This window comes from Entelurus aequoreus, linkage group LG05 (assembly GCF_033978785.1).
Source record: "Entelurus aequoreus isolate RoL-2023_Sb linkage group LG05, RoL_Eaeq_v1.1, whole genome shotgun sequence".
Lineage (NCBI taxonomy): Eukaryota > Metazoa > Chordata > Actinopteri > Syngnathiformes > Syngnathidae > Entelurus > Entelurus aequoreus.
This window is the reverse complement of record NC_084735.1, coordinates 46,977,101-47,000,723: the sequence shown is the minus strand read 5'-3', so window position 1 is coordinate 47,000,723 and position 23,623 is coordinate 46,977,101. Positions and strand designations below refer to the sequence as shown.

Genomic DNA, 23,623 nt, shown 5'->3' with positions numbered 1-23,623 from the left:
CTAACGTTTATTGATAACTGGCCCTCTTTCTGGGGCAAACCAGGCTTGCTGATGAGAGACGGCCTTCACCCTAACCAGGAAGGCGCCATCATCCTGTCTAGAAACACAGACTACTATTTAAGTCTCACTTGACTGACTACACTGGAGCAAGCCCGGTCACAGGCAATTACAATGTCTGTTAGTCCGGGTGAGGAGTCAGTTAAGCTAGAACTAGCCAGCGCCAGGCTGGATAATCCATGTACGCATAGCAATTCTCTTAGAATAATACACAATACACATAATGTTTTTTCTGTTGTGTCTGTGTCAGAGGTGGACATGCATTCTACTGAGGTGGCAAATTATGATATGTCCAGTCTATTGCAGCACCAAGCAAACAATCGGAAAATTCCCGTCATATCAATTCCTAGATATGGTCGAAACTATTTAAAGTGCACTACGCATAATAAACGCAACATTGTTAATATTGCCACTACGGATAATCTTAACAAAAACTCGTCAAAACAGCCCAATACCTATAATATGGGCTTTTTAAACATAAGATCATTGTCTCCCAAGGCGTTATTAGTTAATGAGGTCATTAGAGACAACAATCTTAACGTCATTGGTCTTAGCGAAACCTGGCTCAAACCAGACAAATTTTTTGCGCTCAATGAGGCATCTCCTCCTAACTATACGAATGCGCATGTTGCCCGTCCTCTTAAAAGGGGAGGGGGTGTCGCACTAATATACAATGAAAATTTCAACCTTACCCCTAACCTAAATAATAAATATAAATCGTTTGAGGTGCTTACTATGAGGTCTGTCACACCGCTACCTCTCGATCTGGCTGTTATCTACCGCCCCCCTGGGCCCTATTCGGACTTTATCAGTGAATTCTCAGAGTTCGTTGCTGATCTAGTGACGCACGCCGACAATATAATCATAATGGGGGACTTTAATATCCATATGAATACCCCATCGGACCCTCAGTGCGTGGCGCTCCAAACCATAATTGATAGCTGTGGTCTTACACGAATAATACATGAACCCACGCATTGCAACGGTAATACAATAGATCTAGTGCTTGTCAGGGGTGTCACCACCTCCAAAGTTATGATACTTCCATATACTAAAGTAATGTCCGATCATTACCTTATAAAATTTGAAGTTTTGACTCATTGTCAACAAGCTAATAATAATAATAACTGCTATAGCGGCCGCAACATTAATGCTGCCACAACGATGACTCTTGCTGACCTACTGCCTTCGGTAATGGCACCATTCCCAAATTATGTCGGCTCTATTGATAACCTCACTAACAACTTTGACGATGCCTTGCGCGAAATTATTGATAGTATAGCACCGCTAAAGCAAAAAAGGGCCCCTAAAAGGCGCACCCCATGGTTTACAGAAGAAATTAGAGCTCATAAATTATCATGTAGAAAACTGGAACGCAAATGGCGCGCGACTAAACTTGAGGTTTTCCATCAAGCATGGAGTGATAGTTTAATAACTTATAAACGCATGCTTACCTTAGCTAAAGCTAAATACTACTCAAATCTCATCCGCCTCAACAAAAACGATCCTAAATTTCTGTTTAGTACAGTAGCATCGCTAACACAACAAGGTACTCCTCCCAGTAGCTCCACCCACTCGGCAGATGATTTTATGAATTTCTTTAATAAGAAAATTGAACTCATTAGAAAGGAGATTAAAGACAACGCATCCCAGCTACAACTGGGTTCTATTAACACAAATACGACTGTATATACGACGGACACTGCCCTCCAAAATAGTCTCTCTATTTTTGATGAAAGAACATTAGAGGAATTATTACAGCGTGTAAGTGGGATAAAACAAACAACATGTTTACTTGACCCACTTCCTGGGAAACTTATCGAGGAACTGTTTGTATTATTAGGTCCATCAGTGTTAAATATTATAAACTTATCACTTTCCTCCGGCACTGTTCCCCTAGCATTCAAAAAAGCGGTTATTCATCCTCTGCTCAAAAGACCTAACCTCGATCCTGACCTCATGGTAAACTACCGACCGGACTCCCACCTTCCGTTTATTTCCAAAATTCTCGAAAAAATTGTTGCACAGCAGCTAAATGAACACTTAATGACTAACAATCTCTGTGAACCTTTTCAATCCGGTTTCAGGGCAAATCACTCTACGGAGACAGCCCTCGCAAAAATGACTAATGATCTATTGCTAACGATGGATTCTGATGCGTCATCTATGTTGCTGCTTCTTGATCTTAGCGCCGCTTTCGATACCGTCGATCATAATATTTTATTAGGGCGTATCAAAACACGTATTGGTATGTCAGACTTAGCCTTGTCTTGGTTTAACTCTTATCTTACTGACAGGATGCAGTGCGTCTCCCATAACAATGTGACCTCGGACTATGTCAAGGTAACGTGCGGAGTTCCCCAGGGTTCGGTTCTTGGCCCTGCACTCTTTAGTATTTACATGCTGCCGCTGGGTGACATCATACGCAAATACGGTGTCAGCTTTCACTGTTATGCTGATGACACTCAACTCTACATGCCCCTAAAGCTGACCAACACGCCGGATTGTAGTCAGCTGGAGGCGTGTCTTAATGAAATTAAACAATGGATGTCCGCTAACTTTTTGCAACTCAACGCTAAGAAAACGGAACTGCTGATTATCGGTCCTGCTAGACACCAACATCTATTTAATAATACCACCTTAACATTTGACAACCAAACAATTACACAAGGCGACTCGGTAAAGAATCTGGGTATTATCTTCGACCCAACTCTCTCGTTTGAGTCACACATTAAGAGTGTTACTAAAACGGCCTTCTTTCATCTCCGTAATATCGCTAAAATTCGTTCCATCTTGTCCACTAGCGACGCTGAGATCATTATTCATGCGTTCGTTACGTCTCGTCTCGATTACTGTAACGTATTATTTTCGGGTCTCCCTATGTCTAGCATTAAAAGATTACAGATGGTACAAAATGCGGCTGCAAGACTTTTGACAAAAACAAGAAAGTTTGATCATATTACGCCTATACTGGCTCACCTGCACTGGCTTCCTGTGCACTTAAAATTAACGACGCCTCAAGACCATCGCAGCAGTGTTTACAAGATTGCGGCAAGACAAACTGCTAAATTGTTTTCATCTGGCCCTACTTTTATTGTGTGCGGACGAGCAGTGTGTGTGTGTGTGTGCTTCAGTTACCAATACAGACTTACTGATGTTATAAGAATTACTTAAAATATTTCCTTCTTTTCAACACCTTTTAATCGCTCTAATAGGTAGTAATAAATTATCGTAAATATTTTCTACATGGTGATTAATCGGTTTTCATAATTTGACTATCTTACCTTGTCATCAGTCAAGGGACTTGCATCCTCCATTTTCTTCTGGCTTTCTTCTTCTGTATTACTTTTCTCGGATTCCTCCTTTGCAGCCTCCACTTTCTGGGTGTCATCCTTTCCATTCTCATCCCTGCCATCAATTCCAGACTCTGTAGGTACCTCCTCCTCATCCTATATACACACACACACACATACATACACACACACAAATACAAATCAGTATTTTTTGTGATAATGTATGTTTGTAATTACACACATAAATACAATGACTCTCATATGTTTGTGAAATTAGCCATTGCCATTCAAGTCACGTGTACAGCAGCATCTACTTCTGCCATACCAAGAACAACTTTGAACTGAACTAGACTAACTGGTAACTGGGCATCAGATTATAAAGGTAAAGCTACTCATCGATGGTTTAGCAGAAAACTGTTTCATTACCTAATGTTATGTTAGTGCTGTCAAACAATTAGTTTAATTATTCAGATTAATCACACTTACGTACATTTATAAATGCATGCGTATAATATATTCATAAGGGCTGTCAAAAGTAAGTTAACTCATGCGTTTAATCACAAATAATTATTAAATTAATCAAGATATCGTTTAGATTAATCACACAATCTGTGTACAAATCTGTGTAAATCTGTGTTTGTGAGAGTTTATCCTTTGCCAAGATAGTTTATCCCCCTCAAATGTATGGCATATCAAGATGCTTATTAGACAGCATGATTCTTGTACATATGTACCTTAGACTGGCTAAATAAAAAAAGGACACTACAAAATGTGCAGTTTAACGACACAGCATAATGCCTTCACAGCGCTGTTGCCCGTGAATTGAATAAGCATTTCTCTGCAACTTGTTGGCCGTGAATGGAATCGGTTTGCTTCGTCTCAAAGATCAACTAAGACAGCTTGAACAAAGTAACAGTGAAGCTCAATGTATTAATAATTGAATGGCGAACTGGGGATGGGATTAAGTAAATTATCACCTTCTCACTCCTTTCAGGCAAAACTGGATCATCATGTTTACATAATGTACATTACCTTTTGAATTATATTAATTAATATTATTATGTGTTGTCTACCTTGTACTTTTTCTGTGTCATTGCCTGAAATAAATGAATAGATGAAATGAAAATGAAATGAAGTGAAAAATAGTAATGGATTTGAGTTTGCAGAGAAAACTGCGCCCAGTAAGATAAGCTACTTTTTGTATTCATGTGTTAATTATTTTTGTTTCTACTTAATGTATTTGATCTAAAGAGTCTTGAAATGTTTTTTTCTGAATAAGTTTAAAATAGTGTCGTCAGACGTGTTCAAGAAAATCCTGTTTATAGTTCTTTTGCACTTAAAAAGTTCACTATTGCAATTTGTACTTTTAATGCTGCAAAATATAAACTATGAAATATATATGTTTTGTCACACCCCTATAAACATGTGGATATATCATAGGTTGTTAGAGCTATATATCTTGACAATGACAGTATCGGCTTATATTGTGCAATGTGTTGCATATTTCCAGTAGCATGGTATTTTACAATTGTCTATCAACTTAGTATGCCCACTAGGGTTGTCCCGATACCAATCATTTGGTACAGGTACCAAAATGTATATCGATACTTTTCCAAATTAAGGGAACAACAAAAAAGTGTCAATTTTGGCTTTATTATAACAGAAAATCTTACAATAAACATATGTTTCCTATTGCACTCAAAGAACACTTTTAGAAGGTTAAAATATAACTTGAAGGGCATTAAACACATTATGTAATATTGAAAATTGTAAATTGTTCTTTGAATGCAACAAGAAAAACAGTCCTCCATAATCAAGAATTAGATTAGAATATAATAAAAAAGCTTTATTAACATTATATTAAATGCTTCAAGATTTATGGTTGCCAATCCTGGTCTGTGCTTTAAGACAAATAGAATTATTAGTAAGTACTAAAAACAAAACTGTAGATAAATGTACCCAGATAAGCCATTTAGCAGGTAAAACACACATCTGTTAAAGATAAAACACAAACTGTGTGCCTCTACGTATCTACATGTGCAAAACAGGGGAGCTGGTTTACGTATGAGCGTACACTGTTTGTGAGAATGTCAACGTGTTGGCTGAGTGATGTCAGTGAGGGAGAGAGCGAGTGAGCGAGCGAGTGAGCGAGCGAGTGAGCGAGCGAGTGAGCGAGCGAGCAGCGCGCGCACTGCGCAGTAAAGTGATAAACGGGTTTGGTTGCGTCCTGCAAAACTAAAAATTAAAGCAACCAGATTGTCACAAATCAGCGGCCTCAAATTCTGACCGGAAAACGGAGCTTAGTAGTAGACCCATTGCGGGGTAAAGTGAACTGAAGGGAACGTCTCCCCTGCGCTCCTCTGCACCGGAGCTGAACAGCAGGACAGGTGGAACAGCTACATTAGCTGTCACTCTTTATAACTCCTTGTGCAGATCTGAATGCTTATTTAAATATTTACCTAAGCTTGAAGCAAAGGCGGTAATACTAATTGCCATATTTGGCAAGGTGTGTTTTAAAGCAACACTTGAAGCGCGGCGCTTCTTTGCTTAAAGCGTCACATTTATCGTGTGTTTTGAAGCCCAAATACCTCCATATTGCGCTTCACGCACCCTCTTTATTAACCAGTAGAATTGTCGTTTTTCTCCAAGATGTTATTGCTTTTATGCACTTTGTGTGTGCGCGTTTTGACACTCAACATCATGCGCCTTGGCTCTGTAGTCACCGCCGCACAGCGGCACTCAGATGTAAGAACGGTACTGGTACTTTTCAAAGGCAGTATAGTACCGATTTCAATCAACTAGTATCGCGATACTTTTTTAGTACCGGTATACCGTACAACCCTAATGCCCACTGTACTGTATTTACCAACAACATTACCTGGACAGGTTCAGTCACATTTGGGGCAGGTTTGGAGGATCCTCCTCCAAACAATGTAGAAATTGTGTTACCCAGTTCTGAAAGACAACAGCGGGTGGACTCATTTGTGGTGTGCAGAGGCAGTAACTGATTTAGTAATGCAACAATTATCACATGAAAAAAAGCAAGTGTCACTTTATTGCTTTTGACCTACTGGCATTACTTCATGCAAATGTAGTATTTACCAGCTGTTGACATTAACTTCTGATCATAATTTAAGGACGAGATACAACGTTCGGTCTTTGTTGATAACTCATGCATGATGTACTGACTACAATTAATTAATTAATTAATCCCCCAGTAATACATTTTAAAGAGGCATTCTACTAATAATATGACAAAGTGAACCACAGACATTCACCACTTCTTTTTGCTTAGCATTCAGTTGTACATAATCATTGAAAATGTATTTGTTTTTAAAAAATGTGGGGGTTTTTTGCATTATTTCTTAGCGGCTTCTGTTGCTTTTACCATTTTGTCTTACAAATTATTCTTGTTTAAAATGTATCACTAGTACCCTATCAGTGGTCCCCAACTACCGCGCCGCGGCCCGGTACCGGTCCGTGGATCGATTGGTATCGGGCCTCACAAAATATTTAAAAAAAATAAAATAAAATAAAACATTTTTTTTTTATTAAATCAACATAAAAAACACAAGATACACTTACAATTAGTGCACCAACCCAAAAAATCTCTATCCCCCATTTACACTCATTCGCACAAATGGGTTGTTTCTTTCTGTTATTAATATTTCTGGTTCCTACATTATATATCAATACATTCAGCAGGGATACAGTCCGTAAGCACACATGATTGTATTTTTTTATGACAAAAAAAAATAAATTTTTAATTAAAAATATACCATACCCCCCCCCCCCCCCGGTCCGTGGGACAAATTTTCAAGCGTTGACTGGTCCGCAGTTACAAAAAGGTTGGGGACCACTGCCCTGAATGACTTATTTTCGCTTTTTACATCTTATAAACTTCCTTCCGTATGAGTTTCCATAATGTTGGAAATGCACTAGGTTCTTTGTCCGAGCACTGTGTGAGGTACAGAGTGTGCATTGTACTTCACACTTACGGTTGAACATAACATTAACGTGCACACAATCAGATTACTGCTATAGTTTGTACTTAACATCTTTTCAGCTTTCCCTGTAAAGTCCCAATTTACATTTAATTTGTCTACATAGATCATTGTTGAAACGCTGCATGCCTCCAAAATGCTAGTACCTTATACACTATATCAACCTTGTTTTGTAAGATGGTGCAGTTAGGCAAAAGAAAAAAATATTGTCTTCCAAAACTGTTGCTACAAAGCTGTAAATATGGTTTTGTCCAAAATAGTCTTGTCTTGATAAAACTCTCAAATTTTGATCTCATTGTGGAGTGGCCTTTCTTAACCCCAGATCGATATAAATTAAAAGTTGTGTCCTTTGACTTGAATGGTGCATTACTTAAAAAACATACTTGTTAATGTAGATTCCTCTTCCTTTTCCTCCACAGTGGTTTCAAATACAGACTCTACCTGTGAAAAGAAAACATATTGCTTAATTTTTTGAGTACAAGTACGAATTATGACTTAATTATGATTATTTTCATTTTATTTTTGCCTTCTTGTAATTTTATTTTAAAAAAAACTTTTAATTCCCTTGTATACGAATTGTGCTCTATAAATACACTTGCCCTGCCTTAATTGGCCTTAGTGTGTGAATGTGAATGTTGTCTGTGCTGGACCTGCGATGAGGTGGCGACTTGTCCAGGGTGTACCCTGCTTTCTGCCCGAGTGCAGTTGGGATAGGCTCCCGCGACCTTGCGAGGGACAAGCGGTAGAAAATGGATGGATGGATGGACTGGAGGACAAAGAAGAGCTACACATGCTACACTACACACCAAAGGAGGACACAAAGAAGCCATGCTAACCGCTAAGCTAGAGCTCTTGAATGTAAACGGGGGTGGACACATTGATAGAAATACCAGTAACGTATGTGGTGGTACAAATACCAGTAACGATACAAAATATAGTATCAGGAGTTGGTCGATACTAAAGTAATTACGGGTAGATCAATATTTTTTTTATTGTCATCGTTTTTCTGGTTGTTTGATGTAATCGTTTACAGGAATTTTGGACTTTAAATCAGAGCCAATGGTAGTTTTTGCTTAGGTTTAATTATTTTGCACCATTGAATTTGTTTGCTCAAAATATTGTATGTAATAAAAAAAAAAGAAAATTAAATGATTTCATTGATTTTGTTAGACCATCAGTCTGTGGATTGTTATAATTGTGATATAACATGTAATCAGTCTATGATGTTGCAAAAGAAAGTAACCAGATAATAGTTTTGACTGTAAATGACACAATATGTTACCGCATGTTACTGCATATATCAGCAGCTAAATTCGGACACTCAATCACCCGTTTGGAAATTGTTACATTGTCATTTATATACCAAATATATCAATATTGCAGGAGGCTGCAATACATAAAGATATAGATTTTAGGTCTTATAGCCCATCTGTAGTCTGACCTCTGCTTGCCACCATAGTTTCTCCAAGTACACAAGTGGGTCGAAAAAGGCTCATCAATAATTACATTAATATACAGTGGTACTTCAACTTACTAGTATTCATTTCAATGTGCGTCACTGATTTGACATTGAGTTACGAGCTCGGTCACAGAACCAAAAAAAACTAGTTAAGTTCATGCAGTATAAGAAACCCTAAGCAGAATATGTAGTCACATCACTACACGGAGGAATGACATCACTTTTGTTCTTTTTTGGAAAACTTTTGTTCTGTTAATTATGTCTCCCAGGGTTGAAATACCTGTTTGAAGGTAGTCTGCCCAAAAAAAGGAAAGGGAAAACTGAAGATAAGGTAAGACATTGTAAAACACAGAAATTGGACTAACGCCAATCAACACTGGCTGCATGCCCAGTCCAAGCCACTAAAATGCCCCAACCATCATTAAGGTTATGGTATTCTTGAAGAATCTATCCATCCATTTTTTCTACCGCTTGTCCCTTTTCGGGTCGTGGGGGCTGCTGGAGCCTATCACGGCAGAGCATGGGCGGAAGGCGGGGCAAACCCTGGACAAGTCGCCACCTCATCGCAAGGCCAACACAGATAGAAAGGCCCAATTTAGTGTTGCCGAACAACTTATCCCCAGGTGCATGTCTTTGGAGGTGGGAGGAAGCCTGAGTACCCGGAGGGAACCCGCGCAGTCACGGGGGGAACATACTACAATACATACAAACTCCACACAGAAAGATCCCTAGCCCAGGATCGAACATAGGACCTTTGTATTGTGAGGCACATATACTAACCCCTCTACCACTGTGCAATCTGCTCCTATTAAATAGACAGTGATAACTAAGCACTGTAGTATTATTATGATTTAGACTTGCTTTTCCCAATAAGCCTGACTCTCTTCCTTGCAACATCCTTTCCAGTGTGCAAAACCACACAAATTTGTTATTTTTTTTATGTGCTCTGTGTACAGTGCAAGGAACGTAGCAGTTGATTTAGAAACTAACTCAGATGAACACTAAATTACATCACTGTTTTAGAAACAAAAGTAGACTGAGGAGCCCCTATACATACATTATACAACTGTGGTTGAATAATGTATAGTCACGGTAATTTTATAGCAATGTTTAGCGATTATACAATGTCAACAATCCAAATACAGTTCGGCCACAGAAAATGGAGCTTGTGTACCTCCTAAATTAAATCTGCTGTTTATTGCAACACACTACTAAAAAAAAAGAAGTTTAAAAAATATAAAAATAAGCACATCTTACTTAGTGTACAGTCCATCAGGGAAGTAATCACAGCGCTTTACTTTTTCCAGATTTTGTTATGTTACAGCCTTATTCGAAAATTGAATAATTTAATTTTTGTCCCCAAAATTCTACAGACAATACCCCATAATGACAATGTGAAAAGTTTTTTTTAATGAAATTAAAAATAAAAAAATAAAAAATAACGCGTACAAGTATTCACAGCCTTTGCTCAATACTTTGTTCACACACCTTTGGTAGCAATTACAGCCTCAAGTCTTTTTGAATACGATACCACAAGCTTGGGCAGTTTCATCCATTCTACTTTGACTATTCTTCTTTGCAGCACTTCTCAAAATCCATCAGGCTGGAGGGGAAGCATTGGTTTTCATCCAGTATGTCTCTGTAAATTGCTGCATTCATATTTCTTTCTATCCTGACTAGTACCTCAGTTCCTGGCACAGAAAAACACCCCCACAGCATTATGCTGCAAAGAGGAATAGGCAAAAACTGCCCAAAGATAGGCATGCCAAGCTTGTGGCCTCGTATTCAAAATGACTTGAGGCTGTAATTGGTACTGAGCAAAGGCTGTGAATACTTATGTACATGTGATTTTTTAATTTTTTATTAAATTGCCATAAAATTAAAATAAAACAATACATTTTCACATTGTCATTATGGGGTAATATCTGTAGAAATCTGAGAACAAAAATTAATTTATTTTGGAATGACTAACATTAAAAAAAATTGGAAATAGTGAAGCGCTGTGAATACTTTCCAGATGCACTGTAGCTAATTACAGTAAGGTTTGTATGCATATATTACAACTTGTGGTTATACTTACAGTAATAGTCAAATATTTATGGAATGTTTGTGAAATAATAGTGATCAAACTAGTCACAAACCCGATCGAGTTGAAGGATTCCACTGTCATCCATGTTGAAGTGGGCTTTTATGCCCTTTGACTCGGCATCAGTGTGCTTCTGAAAGCTGCTGCCCACTCCAGAGAGCTTGACTGTTGTCAGATTAAGTGATCCAAACACACTGCAATACAACATACATTTTCAGGGGTGAGAACATATGTATTTAATCAACATGGCATTCAGTATCAAATATAAATAAATACAATTTCAATGGGATCTGCAAGTCACAAAATAGCAAGTAGTGACCTGAGGTCTTGCTGCGACAGGAAGTTGAGGTCTCCATAATTTATGGTGAAAGCAAAGTCATCCGTGTAGCGGTTAAATGTAATGACCTTTCGCTGGGGGTAGGGCGACATCCTCTGAAATAGGATGCGTTTGTTGTGTTTCAAGGCTTTGGAGCCTTCTTCCTCAACCTCACGGTTGAACTCCACCTGACAAAATGTAAATAAAAGGTCCTGAGTCACCATGCTCAGGGTATTTTGCAAGAGTAAAAAAATAAGCATGGCAAAAATAAATGACAAAAATCGACAGTTTAAAAAAAGGATTACAATTTGATTTCTGTGAAGCAGACCTGCAAACCTAGAATTTCTTTTTCCTAGTACCCCCTACCTAAAGTGGCCACGTCAATATTTCTATATACAGTAGTAACTCGAGTGCCTCATCTTACGAGGTGTTTGGAATACGAGCTGTCTCCCGGCTAATTGATTTTTAAAAAATGTAAGATTACGAGCCTACTCACTGCTAGTTGGCGTCAACACAATACAAGTAGCCAATAGTTTGCATGCAGCTTAATTAAGTTTGTCTATCAGATTGGGTATTTTGGATTTATTTGGAACTGGAATTGTTTGCTGTTCTTTGTGCTGTGTCATCCACTGTCATCTGAGCTGTTACTGTAATATCAATATTTTGCCAGAGCAACTACCGCATATCACCTCATTTTAGTACAGCAAATGTGTCTAAAATGTGCAAAGCATACCAGTAGTGATTATAGTAACAGTACAGCAAGTACGTAATATTGTAATATAAGCTTTGACCAACTTAGTTGTGATCATGTCGTGACTCGCCTGCTGATAGCATCATAGCGTCAGAAGTTAAATGTGTTCTTTTTCTCATTGTGTCATCGTCTCAGTTAATGTGCATTAGTTTTGGTTAGTTTTAAAATACTGGTGACCAACTACAGTAAATCTCTGACTCGATAATGTGGGTTTCTTAAAGTACCACTTATTTTATTGCTTGGGGATCAAATAATTATTTCACAAAATCAAATACTAAATTGTTTTTCTAAACTTTTTTTTTTTTTTTTAAACAATATGTCTCTTTGTTAATTAACATACCAAACGTACAAAAATCAGCAGGAGATAGTTTCTTCACCCACTGTATGCAGATACTGTATATTAAGTAATGTGTCACATTATATATAAAACGGAACTCACCTGAATAGGAAAAACAGCTGCATCTCTGACCAAGAATGGTGTGACTTTGAAAGCCTTACTGAGAACAGCAGCCTGATATACTGCCCCCATGGCTGCTGCCTCATCCGCATTGATGTTTTTACCCAACTCCTCTCTATAAGGATGAAATATGTGTTACTACTTAGATAAAAGTAACAACATATACTATGTTCTGCTGAATTGACAACAATTAAATTCTAGAAGTACTACATACGTAATTCTAAGTTGGCACTTACTTCCCAACTGCTTTGAGCAACACTTCCTGAACCTTGGGGACACGAGTTGATCCACCTACTAAAATCACCTGTTCAATTTCATCCTGTTTGCACAAAATTGGACTCAGATGATTTCCCATCCTTAAATTGATGTTCAATATTCAGTACCATTTTCAAAATATTAGAAACCCGGCAATTGAGCAACTATTTGTTGTCAGAAGACCCTTGCGAAGCTGTCAAGCAAAGCTTTTAACTGCAAATACAGTTGACCTTTTCAGTTGAACACTACTCTGCCTGAATGCCAAAATATGGACAAAATTTCAAGGATGCACATAATTTGCAGGGATGGGTTCAGACTAGAAATGCAAAAATAATTGGAAGGTCTGCCTTCCTTTAATATGGTATTAATCTATAAATACTAAAACTTGAAATTGCATCATGGGGAAGAGGATATACTGACCAGATTCATTTCTGCAGCAGTAAGGGCATCCTGCACGGGGCCAGGCACTCTCTCAAATAAATCAGCACAGAGCTCTTCAAAATCGGCTCTGGTCACCTTAGCTTTGAAGTCAATTTCTTCTATCAAACCTTCCACCTGAAAGACATTTTTTCAGATTGATAGTGCTGTTGTGTTTGCTATAGATACTCAGACGTAGATTTATTAAAAATATAACTACAGTGTATGTATGAACTGTGACATTTCCTCCAACCTATTAAATACAAGCATTCCACTGATAAAGCTGTGCGTGTCTCAAACGTCTACAGCAGGCTTTCCGTTAGCTCATGTCTGGACTTAAAATAGATACTTTATCAGTTTTTATTGAGTTGACAATTGCCAGTTGAGAAAATTATGTAAGCCATTTTTGACAGTTACCATTGCACTATTTTTTTTATTCAATATGTATTGTAATACAGTAGTTAAATGCCTGTAGAGTCTTATATTTTCGCAGTGAAGCTGTATGGCCTGTGTTATCAAATGCCGGTTATAAACGTATATGCGAAGTTTAAATGTTTCCCCCTTTACACGGGTTTACACAGCCATATTTCAAAACATGCACGTTAGGCTAATTCGAGCCTCTGTCCAAACCTCTTACCCAAAGCTGGGATATGCTCCAGCTAACCCATGACCCTGAATAAAATAAGTGGTTGAAAATGAATAAATGGCAGACTACACATGACTGAACAACCAGCAACAATGAACATGCTTAGTTGAACTGAAGCCTGAAGTTGTAGAACTCACCTGGGCCATGAATTCCATATTTGCACTAAGCACAGTTTTTAGCCTCTGTGCCTCTTTGAGGAGCTTGGCCATGGCACGGTGGCTTTCCCGCACGTCTGTCTTTGTCTTCTTCTGCTCTGTAAAAAGCTTAGCCAAATGATCCCGTAGACGCAAGTCCATCTCAAACCCACCCAAACCACGATCAAACCTAGAGAACATAAAATATACAGCACAATCTGGGCACAGGTATTCCACTTTGTTAAATCAATTAGAAAAAAACAAGCTATGACTGTTTCTACATAATTTGTTGTAATTTCTAAAAAAAAACAAATTGCAAAATAAAAATATGCAGTCACTTGTGACCAGATTGTATCGCATTAAGCATTCTCCAATTCTTGGAGTCTAAAATAATGCACTATACTAGATGTTTTGCAAAATTAATGCTTTCTTTTTACATATACACTGACTGGACAATCTAAACTACTTGGTTGTAATGTGAATGCTGGTCTTAGCATCAACACAATATCAAGAATATTGTGGGTAAATAATAGTGCCGCTAATCTACAGTACCTTAAATTAGCATTGTTAAAGAAGCATTACAATTTTAAATTAGCATTGGATGTAGTAATGTAAATTAAAAGTACCATTAGGTATGGTATGTTAAATATTTTTATTTTGTATTTGTAAATTTTTGGTTTAAAAAGACCTAAAAATTACAAAATGACATACAATCGTGGTCAAAAGCTTACATACACTTGTAAAGAACAATGTCATGGCTGTCTTGAGTTTCCAATAATTTCTACAACTCTTATTTTTTTGTGATAGAGTGATTGGAGCACATACTTGTTTGTCACAAAAAACATTCATGAAGTTTGGTTCTTTTATAAATTTATTATGGGTCTACTGAAAATGTGACCAAATCCGCTGGGTCAAAAGTATACATAAAGCATGTTAATATTTAGTTACATTTCCCTTGGCAAGTTTCACTGCAATAAGGCGCTTTTGGTAGCCATCCACAAGCTTCTGGTTGAATTTTTGACCACTCCTCTTGACAAAATTGCTGCAGTTCAGCTGAATTTGTTGTTTTTTTTTACATGGACTTGTTTATTCAGCATTGTCCACACATTTAAGTCAGGACTTTGGGAAGACCATTCTAAAACCTTAATTCTACCCTGATTTAGCCATTCCTTTACCACTTTTGACGTGTGTTTGGGGTCATTGTCCTGTTGGAACACCAAACTGCGCCTAAGACCCAACCTCCGGGCTGATGATTTTAGGTTGTCCTAAAGAATTTGGAGGTAATCATCCTTTTTCATGGTCCCATTTACTCTCTGTAAAGCACCAGTTCTATTGGCAGCAAAACAGGCCCAAAGCATAATACACCATGCTTGACGGTAGGTATGGTGTTCCTGGTATTAAAGGCCTCATCTTTTCTCCTCCAAACATATTGCTGGGTATCGTGGCCAAACAGCTCATTTTTTGTTTCATCGGACCACAGAACTTTCCTCCAGAAGGTCTTATCTTTGTCCATATGATCAGCAGCAAACTTAAGACGAGCCTTAAGGTGTTGCTTCTGGAGCAAGGGCTTCCTTCTTGCATGGTAGCCTCTACATGGCGATGCAAAACACGCTTGACTGTGGACACTGACACCTGTGTTCCAGCAGCTTCCAATTCATTGCAGACCTGCTTTTTGGTGGTTCTCGGTTGACTCTTGATCATCCTGACCAATTTTATCTCAGCAGCAAGTGATAGCTTGCGTTTTCTTCCTGATCGTGGAAGTGACAAAACTGTGCCATGCACTTTATACTTACGAACAATTGTCTGCACAGTTGCTCTTGGGACCTAAAGCTGCTTTGAAATGGCACCAAGTGAAGTTCCTGACTTGTTCTAGTCAATGATTAGTTTTTTCAGATCTGTGCTGAGTTCCTTTGACTTTCCCATTGTCACGTTTGTAACAGAGTCTAATATCTGCATCACATGAGCCCTATTTAAATGGGCTCAGATACGTCAACAGGTGTCGTCAATCATAATCACTCACATGAAGTTAAGAGGCAATGCCATGAAGCTACTTTGATTTGATTGTAACTTTTCTACATCACCAGATTTGATAATGTATGTTGCTGTATGTATACTTTTGACCCAGCAGATTTGGTCACATTTTCAGTAGACCCATAATAAATTCATAAAAGAACCAAACTTCATGAAAGTTTTTTGTGACAAACAAGTATGTGCTCCAATCACTATCACAAACCAGTAAGAGTTGTAGATATTTTTGGAAACTCAAGACAGCCATGACATTATGTCTTTCACAAGTGTAACTTTTGACCACGACTGTATATATACAAAAGCTCTATGAATGTTTATGAAATGTAATTGTTGAGGAGGGAGTGCAATATAGTCGGTCAGGCTGTGCACATGCATGTGTTTGTCTTTGTCAGCCATACATCACTCACACAAACACATGACAAGATAGAAAAAAAAAAGTGTAGCTTTGGGACTCACCCAACACCTCGGATCTGCAACTGTGGCTGGGACCCAGAATCCTTTGTTTTTACAGTTTGATATGTGACAATGGTGGCAGTTGTGCTCCCTGAGCCCATATCATAAAACATCACATTCTAAAAAAGAAACATTGAGACATTCATCAATTTGTCACTTATTAGCTGCACTTAGGCCCTGTTAAGATGGGAACGCATGTGCTTTTTTACTTTTATTTTTGGGGAGTTAAAAAAAAAACAAAAAAACAATTGCTTCCACCTATGTGTCAGATCAATACATTGACGGGGTGGCAACCTGATCAATCTCATCATGTAGTGGTTAGCTTAACCACATTAACAATGACAAGGTGGCCTTGTCAGATTTCGTTACTCTGGAACCTGTTCCCTGAAAAGTATCGTTGTCCTGCACCTAGACCGCCATTGCCATGTGGATGAAAGGCCGAAACAATATAATACTTTTGAAGTAAAAATGTTCCCATGTGGACAGGGCTTTACTTTCGATTAGACAATGTTACAAAACAATGAATTGAATGAGAACAACGGTTTGTTTTCTCCATTTCTGCGACATCCCAGTATTCCATCCCTCCAACGGTCTATGCACATGCGCTGTTCATAGCCATACCAATTGTGGGCCTAGTGTTTGTTTAGCCCCACAAGGTGCCACTATCTTATAACTGTTGTAATGTTGTATATGTATGTATATATGTATGCTGTATATTTTATGCTTTATTATTCTGTACTTATAATCCAATACCAATTTAGGGTGGTTTATGGACAGGTTTTCCTACAATTTACTAATTTACGTGCAGTGTTTCCCATTCATATTTTTTTTTACTGTCAAGGTTTACATTTGAAATATTTTACATTTTGTGTAACAGGAAAGTACACTTCACCTTGCAGGTGATACATAGTGCATCCACAAATTATTTACAGCTCTTCACATTTTCCAAATTTTATGTTGCAGCTTTATTCCAAAATGGAATAAATGTATTTTTGTTCTCAAATTTCTATAGACGATACCCCATAATGACAATGTGGAAAAGTAAAAAAAATAATTAAAAAAAAGGCAATGGAAAATACACAAAATCACATGTACATAAGTATTAACAGCCTTTCCTCATTACTTTGTTGAAGCACCTTTGGCAGCAAATACAGCCTTAAGTCTTTGAAAACAATGCCACAAGCATGGCACAACTATCTTTGGGCAGTTTCGCCTACTTATCTTTGCAGCACCTCTCAAGCACCATCAGGTTGGATAAGAAGTGTTGGTTTTCATCCAGGATGTCTCTGCACATTGCATTGTGAGACTTGAGGCTGCAATTGCTACCAAAGGTGCATCAACAGAGTATTGCACAAAGGCTGTGAATACTTATGTACATGTGATTTATATATTTTTTATAAATTTGCAAATATTTACAAAAATAATAATAATAAATCACATTGTCATTATGGGGTATTGTGTCTAGAATTTTGAAAAACAAAAATGAATGCATTCGATTTTGAATGAAGGCTGTAACGTAACAAAAGGTGGAAAAAGTGAAGCGCTGTGAATACTATCCGGACATGCATCATAACCAATTATGCAAATTACACAATGTCATACTGACACTGCCACAAGTAGATTGCTGATATGTCTTTTTGAGAGTGGAACGCGGTCGGATTAAGGCGGTGTGCATGCTGGAAGGTTTTAATTATGTTCTGTGAGTACATTAACACAAAAGGGATCGACAATAAAATGTTGGTGCTAAATAGTCCAACGAAGTAGCTCAAGTCAAAAGATTTAAAAAAATTTGAAACACCCACACACAAGTTTTAGGACTGCTGAACTTGTACCTTTCCTGTGCTGTCAATATCTTTCCTTCTGAAGACCCCGTAATTTAAGGCCACGGCCGTGTTGTCATTGATGAGCTGAAGGACCTTCAGACCTGCCAAATGTGCAGCCTGCATGACAGACCTGCGTTCTGCCTGGTTGAAAAATGCTGGAACAGTGATGACTGCATCTTTGATTGGCTGTTCTGCAAGTTGCAGGAAAAAGTAGAGGGGGAAATTAGAGTAGATTGCATGTTAATATTTTACACAACAAACCACAAAATTGTGTTACAAAGAAACTGACCTGCAAAATCTTGAGCTAATCCACAAGAATAATTGAGCATCATCCCAAGGAGCTCTTCTGGCATGTACTGAAATTTCCTGTTGACATGTGTATATGATGTTTACATTAGGGATGCAACGATAAACGTTAACAATAATAGCCGCAGGAAAACTCCCGACTGACATGTTATTGAAAAACTGTGACTGATAACCGCACTGAAAAATCTTAAGGACTGACATGCGCTATCTTAAATGCTAACATTAAAAACAAGAGACATTAATATTTTTCCTCATTAAAGAAATTAGATACCCCAACCAAAAAATCTATGTACACATTGCTGTCTAAGCAACTAAGATATTCAATTGTGTACATTGAACCCACAAGCTGTGCTCTTTGCACAGATTTATGACGGAGGTGTTTTTACGATGCCTTCAAGGACCACTGAACATTGGATACCACATCAACCGCCAGAAATTATTTTATTTAATCCGCACATTTGAATTTAATACATTGTGAAGTGCCACAGTAAAAAACGATATCTAAAACATTATAGCCGCTGTAACAGATAATACTAAGACTAAAACACAATCAGTGTTTTATAAGTTTTTTTTTTGTTATCTAAAAAAAAAAATCTGGTCAAAAGATTTTGTGTGTACTTTTTGAGCACATTCAACAATACGTCAATAACTGTGATAACTTTAGGTCACGATAACATGAAATTAAATTTTCATATCATTAAATCCATCGTACACATAAATACAAAATGCGTGTTTGCTACAGCTATTCCCAACAAAGAAGATTGGCAACAACAGTTTTTGAAAATATAAGATGGTTTAGCTAACCATTTTAATTTCAAATCTTACTCTGAGTCTTTGAAGTAAACTGTATTTCTCACTGCGTCGACTTGCAGCTGGTGCTCAGGGAACCGTTTCTGGTAAAGGGCTACCTGGGGGTTGTTGTGCTTCTTTCCCATGAGATTTTGCAGGTGTCGATAGACAGTTCTAGGGTTCTTTACAGACTGAAAATGAAACAACCATCATTAATAGCACGGGTAAAAAAAACAAAAAACATATCATGCAACAACTAGCTGAACTATGATATTTTACTATATACACGCCATCTCCATATCTCTTACAAATATATGTAAGAATAATAGAGAACATACCACTCCTAATGCGTTGTCACCAAAAAGTCTTTCATTTTCCTTTAGACATACAACTGTAGGTGTTTTCCTCCTTGACTCTCTAAAGAAAAATCAAACAGTAATAGATTAAGTCAAGACAAGTGTATTTTTACATGTAGGCAATACATGTTCTGCATTTCATAATGACGTTTATTGTTACCCACTTGTTGAGAACAATTTCCATTGGCACACCAGGTTTAACTATTGCCATTTTCATCCACTCACTGCCTAGATCCACTGACATGACTGCCACAGCATCTGCATAAACACACCACGCATTAGTTCATCGTCAAACAAATGGATTTACAGTTGTACAAAAAAGAAAATATATTTTACTGTACAGTTGCAGGTATGAAACAACCTAAGATTACCTGTGTGAGAATGTAACATTCCAAGAAAAAGACAGAACAAAGCAGCCAATGGAAGCCTTGTTCTTGCCATGATGGGACTGTAATGATAAAACAAAAACAAACATGTAATCAAGCAAGTTTTGATCACTGGCTGTAACCATGGTTGCACGATATAAATTACATAAATTTAGCCGACAATAGAGCTTGTAATAATATCTCCATATCGTGATAATGCATGTTGATGACACATTCTCGCAAATTTGACAGCGACAAGCAGCGTAAACGCAATGTAGTGTCCTCGCTAGTGAGATAGCGGCGTACTAGATAGATAGATAGATAGATAGATAGATAGATAGATAGATAGATAGTACTTTATTGATTCCTTCAGGAGAGTTCCCTCAGGAAAATTTAAATTCCAGCAGCAGTGTACAAAATTGTAAAAAGTAAAAAGTAAATAATGGGGGTGTAAATGAAAACAAAATAGAAAAATATTACAATAGAATAAAAATAAAAAGCAACAATGAGAATAAAAATATAACAGTAAAATAAGAATATAACAAGAGAAACTAGGCAGTAGTGACCATGTTATGAAAAAGTATTGCACTATTATTGTTTTGCATCCCCTGTCATCCTAGTACTAATCCTCCTCCATGGTGTAACAAACTACATTTCTTACAAGTATTATTATCACTGGAGGACTAGAGAACAAGGAATAGCTAAACGCACTGCACTAAACGCGCTGCACTACACACCATAGGACAGTGGTATTGAACTGGCGGCCAGGGAGACAAATTCGGCCCAGTAATGACACCCGACTGGCCCGCCAGTTCTCAGTTCAGTACATTTGGAAAAGACTAACATTTTTGCAGTTGATTACTAAAAACACTACAGCAATATCATGTATCTCATCTTTGACCAGCGTTTTTGCAGTGGGTTCTTAAAAACAGCATATTCCTAGGAATATGCTGAACAGAATACAAATAGTGAAGAGAGAAGTCTGGCCCCCTTGGTCCTGAGCACACTGGAAACGAATCCTTTTTGAGTCGTTTTTTTTCATTATCATTATTTAAAAAATCAGAGCCAATAGTTGTTTTTGCTTGTGTTTAGTTATTTTGCACCATTTAATTTATTCTGCTCAAAATATTCTGTGATAAAAGGATATTAAAAAATGAGTAAATGTTTTTATATGGTAAGACCGTCATCCTGTGTATTGTTTTTGTAATTGTGATTTTTTTTAAATGTAATCAGTCAATAATGCTGCAACAGAAAATCACCAGATATTAACACTAAATTAGAAAGTAAATCAAAAAGAGTTTTGATAAAATAATACAACTGGAAATGACAATATGTTACCGCATACGTCAGCAGCCATCACCATTTACATGCCAAATAAATGGTATGGGTTTAGATCAGGGAATGTCGTGAGTTTCTGAATCCCTTCAAGACACCTGTGATGAAGGGCTATATAAATAAAATGTTATCGATTGAATTTGTGATATATGTTGTTATTGCAAGAGGCTGCAATGTACAGGTGAAACTTAAAGTAAATTACTGTGCAAAGGTTACCTTATTACAGATTTACAAGGTGAAACTAATATATGGCATAGGCTCATAACAAGCAACTCAAGATAATTCAAGCTTTCTTTGGATATAATTTTGATTATATGAAAAGCTCAAATTGAAAATTCTCAAGAAATTGTGGGGTTTTATTTAAAAAAAAGTGGAAGCCATGATTAACAAAAATATAAATAACAGTTTGACATATCTCACTTTGCATGTAATTGACTTTATATCACATATTAGTTTCACATTTGAAGTTGAAGGGGCGGTATAGCTCGGTTGGTAGAGCGGCCGTGCCAGCAACTTGAGGGTTGCGGGTTCGATCCCCGCTTCCGCCATCCTAGTCACTGCCGTTGTGTCCTTGGGCAAGACACTTTACCCACCTGCTCCCAGTGCCACCCACACTGGTTTAAATCTAACTTAGATATTGGGTTTCACAATGTAAAGCGCTTTGAGTCACTTGAGAAAAAGCGCTATATAAATGTAATTCACTTCACTTCACTTCACTTGAATTGCTGACATGAATAGACTTTTGCACAATAGGCCATTTCACTCATCCCTAGCCATAACCATCCCGAATGTTAGTCAAAATTATTTTGATCTGACTTTGCTGTACTGATGTGGTATGTAGAAATATAGCAGTGCGCTATTCAAAAAGGTATTGGGGACGGCGCGGCGCAGTTGGGATAGTGGCCTGAGGATTCCTGGTTTACCAACATAGTCACGTCCGTTGTGTCCTTGAGCAAGACACTTCAACCCTTGCTCCTGATGGGTCGTGGTTAGCGCCTTCCATGGCAGCTCCTGCCATCAGTGCGTGAATGTGTGTGTGAATGGGTGAATGTAGGAAATAGTGTCAAAAGTGCTTTGGGTACCTTGAAGGTAGAAAAGCGCTATACAATAACTCATTTACCATATTCATCCGAATTAGGATAGTCATGTTGTAAAATTAAGTAGACGTGACGACTCTTGAAAAAACACGCGACCTAAATGGCGTTGTCAGGCTTTTATGTTGAAAGTCCGCAACCACTTTTGTCTATTTTATGAACGTTTTTTCTTAGAAGCTTCCGTCTCTTTACAAAGCAGAACATGTCAGAACTTTAGTACAAAAATTATATTTTAAAATAATTTTACATTCCATCAAAGCAATGACGCAAGACTGCAAACTGATGAGTAAGATAGTCCACAATTATTAGTCATGTTTAAAATAAAATGATCAATTAATTGCAACCTGGATTCCACTTTCCAGTTCCTGGTTAAAGGTGCTGCCACTAACCTGTGATGTTTAGCGGACTTGGATCAAACTTTTCTTGTAAACCATTCACTTCAAGTGTACAAAGCTGACAGCCTCTCTGAGTATTTCTAAGTGAAAGTATTATTTAGTGACAGGTAGCTCCATACAATTGGGCAACGTTGTTAGCTAGCGTTAGAAATGGTCTATTAGTGTTAGCTAGCAGTGGTGGTGTACACTAGTATGCACTGGCGTCAACCTACCTTTCTTCCGTCTAGCCAAAAGAGACCGAAACTGCCACTTCTTTTCCGATATTTGTTTACCAGTTCTCAGACAATATGAAGAACCTCTTACTTTCACACTTTATACGTCGCCCTTATCGCCGGCTTGCTCTCTGCATTGGGCCCAGAACGCGGCGTGCCCTCATTGGGTCCACTGAAGCCGCTGCTCCGACAAAAAAAAACTGCATGCGTCAAGTCAACGTCAGCAAATATTCCGTTTCCGGTTATGGATTACAAAAATTGAGGCTTTGTAAAGTCCTAATGTAATATAAATATTATATATATATGTATATATAAATATATAGGGAAAATGGGAGGACTTTTTTGACTGCCCGTTTCCGCGGGATACAATACTCAAACTAATCTACAAAACTACTATTTATGTGCAAAATCGTTATATTTCAAATTAAAATCATTTATAACTTCTTACCCACGGGGGGAATGTTAAAACTATGGAATATGACAAAGTCACATGATTGCCGTTTTTGGAGTCAGGAGTCTGAATCCACCCTGCATTTGCTTTGGTATTGTCCTATTGTGTCTTCGCTTTGGGTGGAAGTTGAAAACATGTGTT

General features: G+C 37.7%; 1 protein-coding gene across 2 annotated transcripts in view; it reads right to left on the bottom strand.

Moving 5' to 3' along the window:
* Positions 1-23,273, bottom strand: part of hyou1 (hypoxia up-regulated 1) — a 38,646-nt gene extending 15,373 nt beyond the window's left edge. Inside the window, exons 1-17 of one of the 2 annotated variants that reach the window (XM_062048272.1) lie at positions 23,123-23,273; positions 20,002-20,078; positions 19,795-19,888; positions 19,613-19,691; positions 19,311-19,465; positions 18,469-18,545; positions 18,189-18,370; positions 16,360-16,475; positions 13,879-14,065; positions 13,099-13,233; positions 12,660-12,742; positions 12,406-12,538; positions 11,219-11,403; positions 10,955-11,093; positions 7,738-7,795; positions 6,229-6,305; positions 3,342-3,506 (exon numbers count right to left, since the gene is read on the bottom strand). In XM_062048272.1, coding sequence (XP_061904256.1) covers positions 3,342-3,506; positions 6,229-6,305; positions 7,738-7,795; positions 10,955-11,093; positions 11,219-11,403; positions 12,406-12,538; positions 12,660-12,742; positions 13,099-13,233; positions 13,879-14,065; positions 16,360-16,475; positions 18,189-18,370; positions 18,469-18,545; positions 19,311-19,465; positions 19,613-19,691; positions 19,795-19,888; positions 20,002-20,071 — 1,935 coding nt within the window. In that variant the 5' untranslated portion in view covers positions 20,072-20,078; positions 23,123-23,273. Of the gene's footprint in view, positions 1-3,341; positions 3,507-6,228; positions 6,306-7,737; positions 7,796-10,954; positions 11,094-11,218; positions 11,404-12,405; positions 12,539-12,659; positions 12,743-13,098; positions 13,234-13,878; positions 14,066-16,359; positions 16,476-18,188; positions 18,371-18,468; positions 18,546-19,310; positions 19,466-19,612; positions 19,692-19,794; positions 19,889-20,001; positions 20,079-23,031 lie in introns of both variants that reach the window. The other variant, XM_062048271.1, reaches the window with a different exon arrangement.
* Positions 23,274-23,623: the final 350 nt, after the last annotated feature.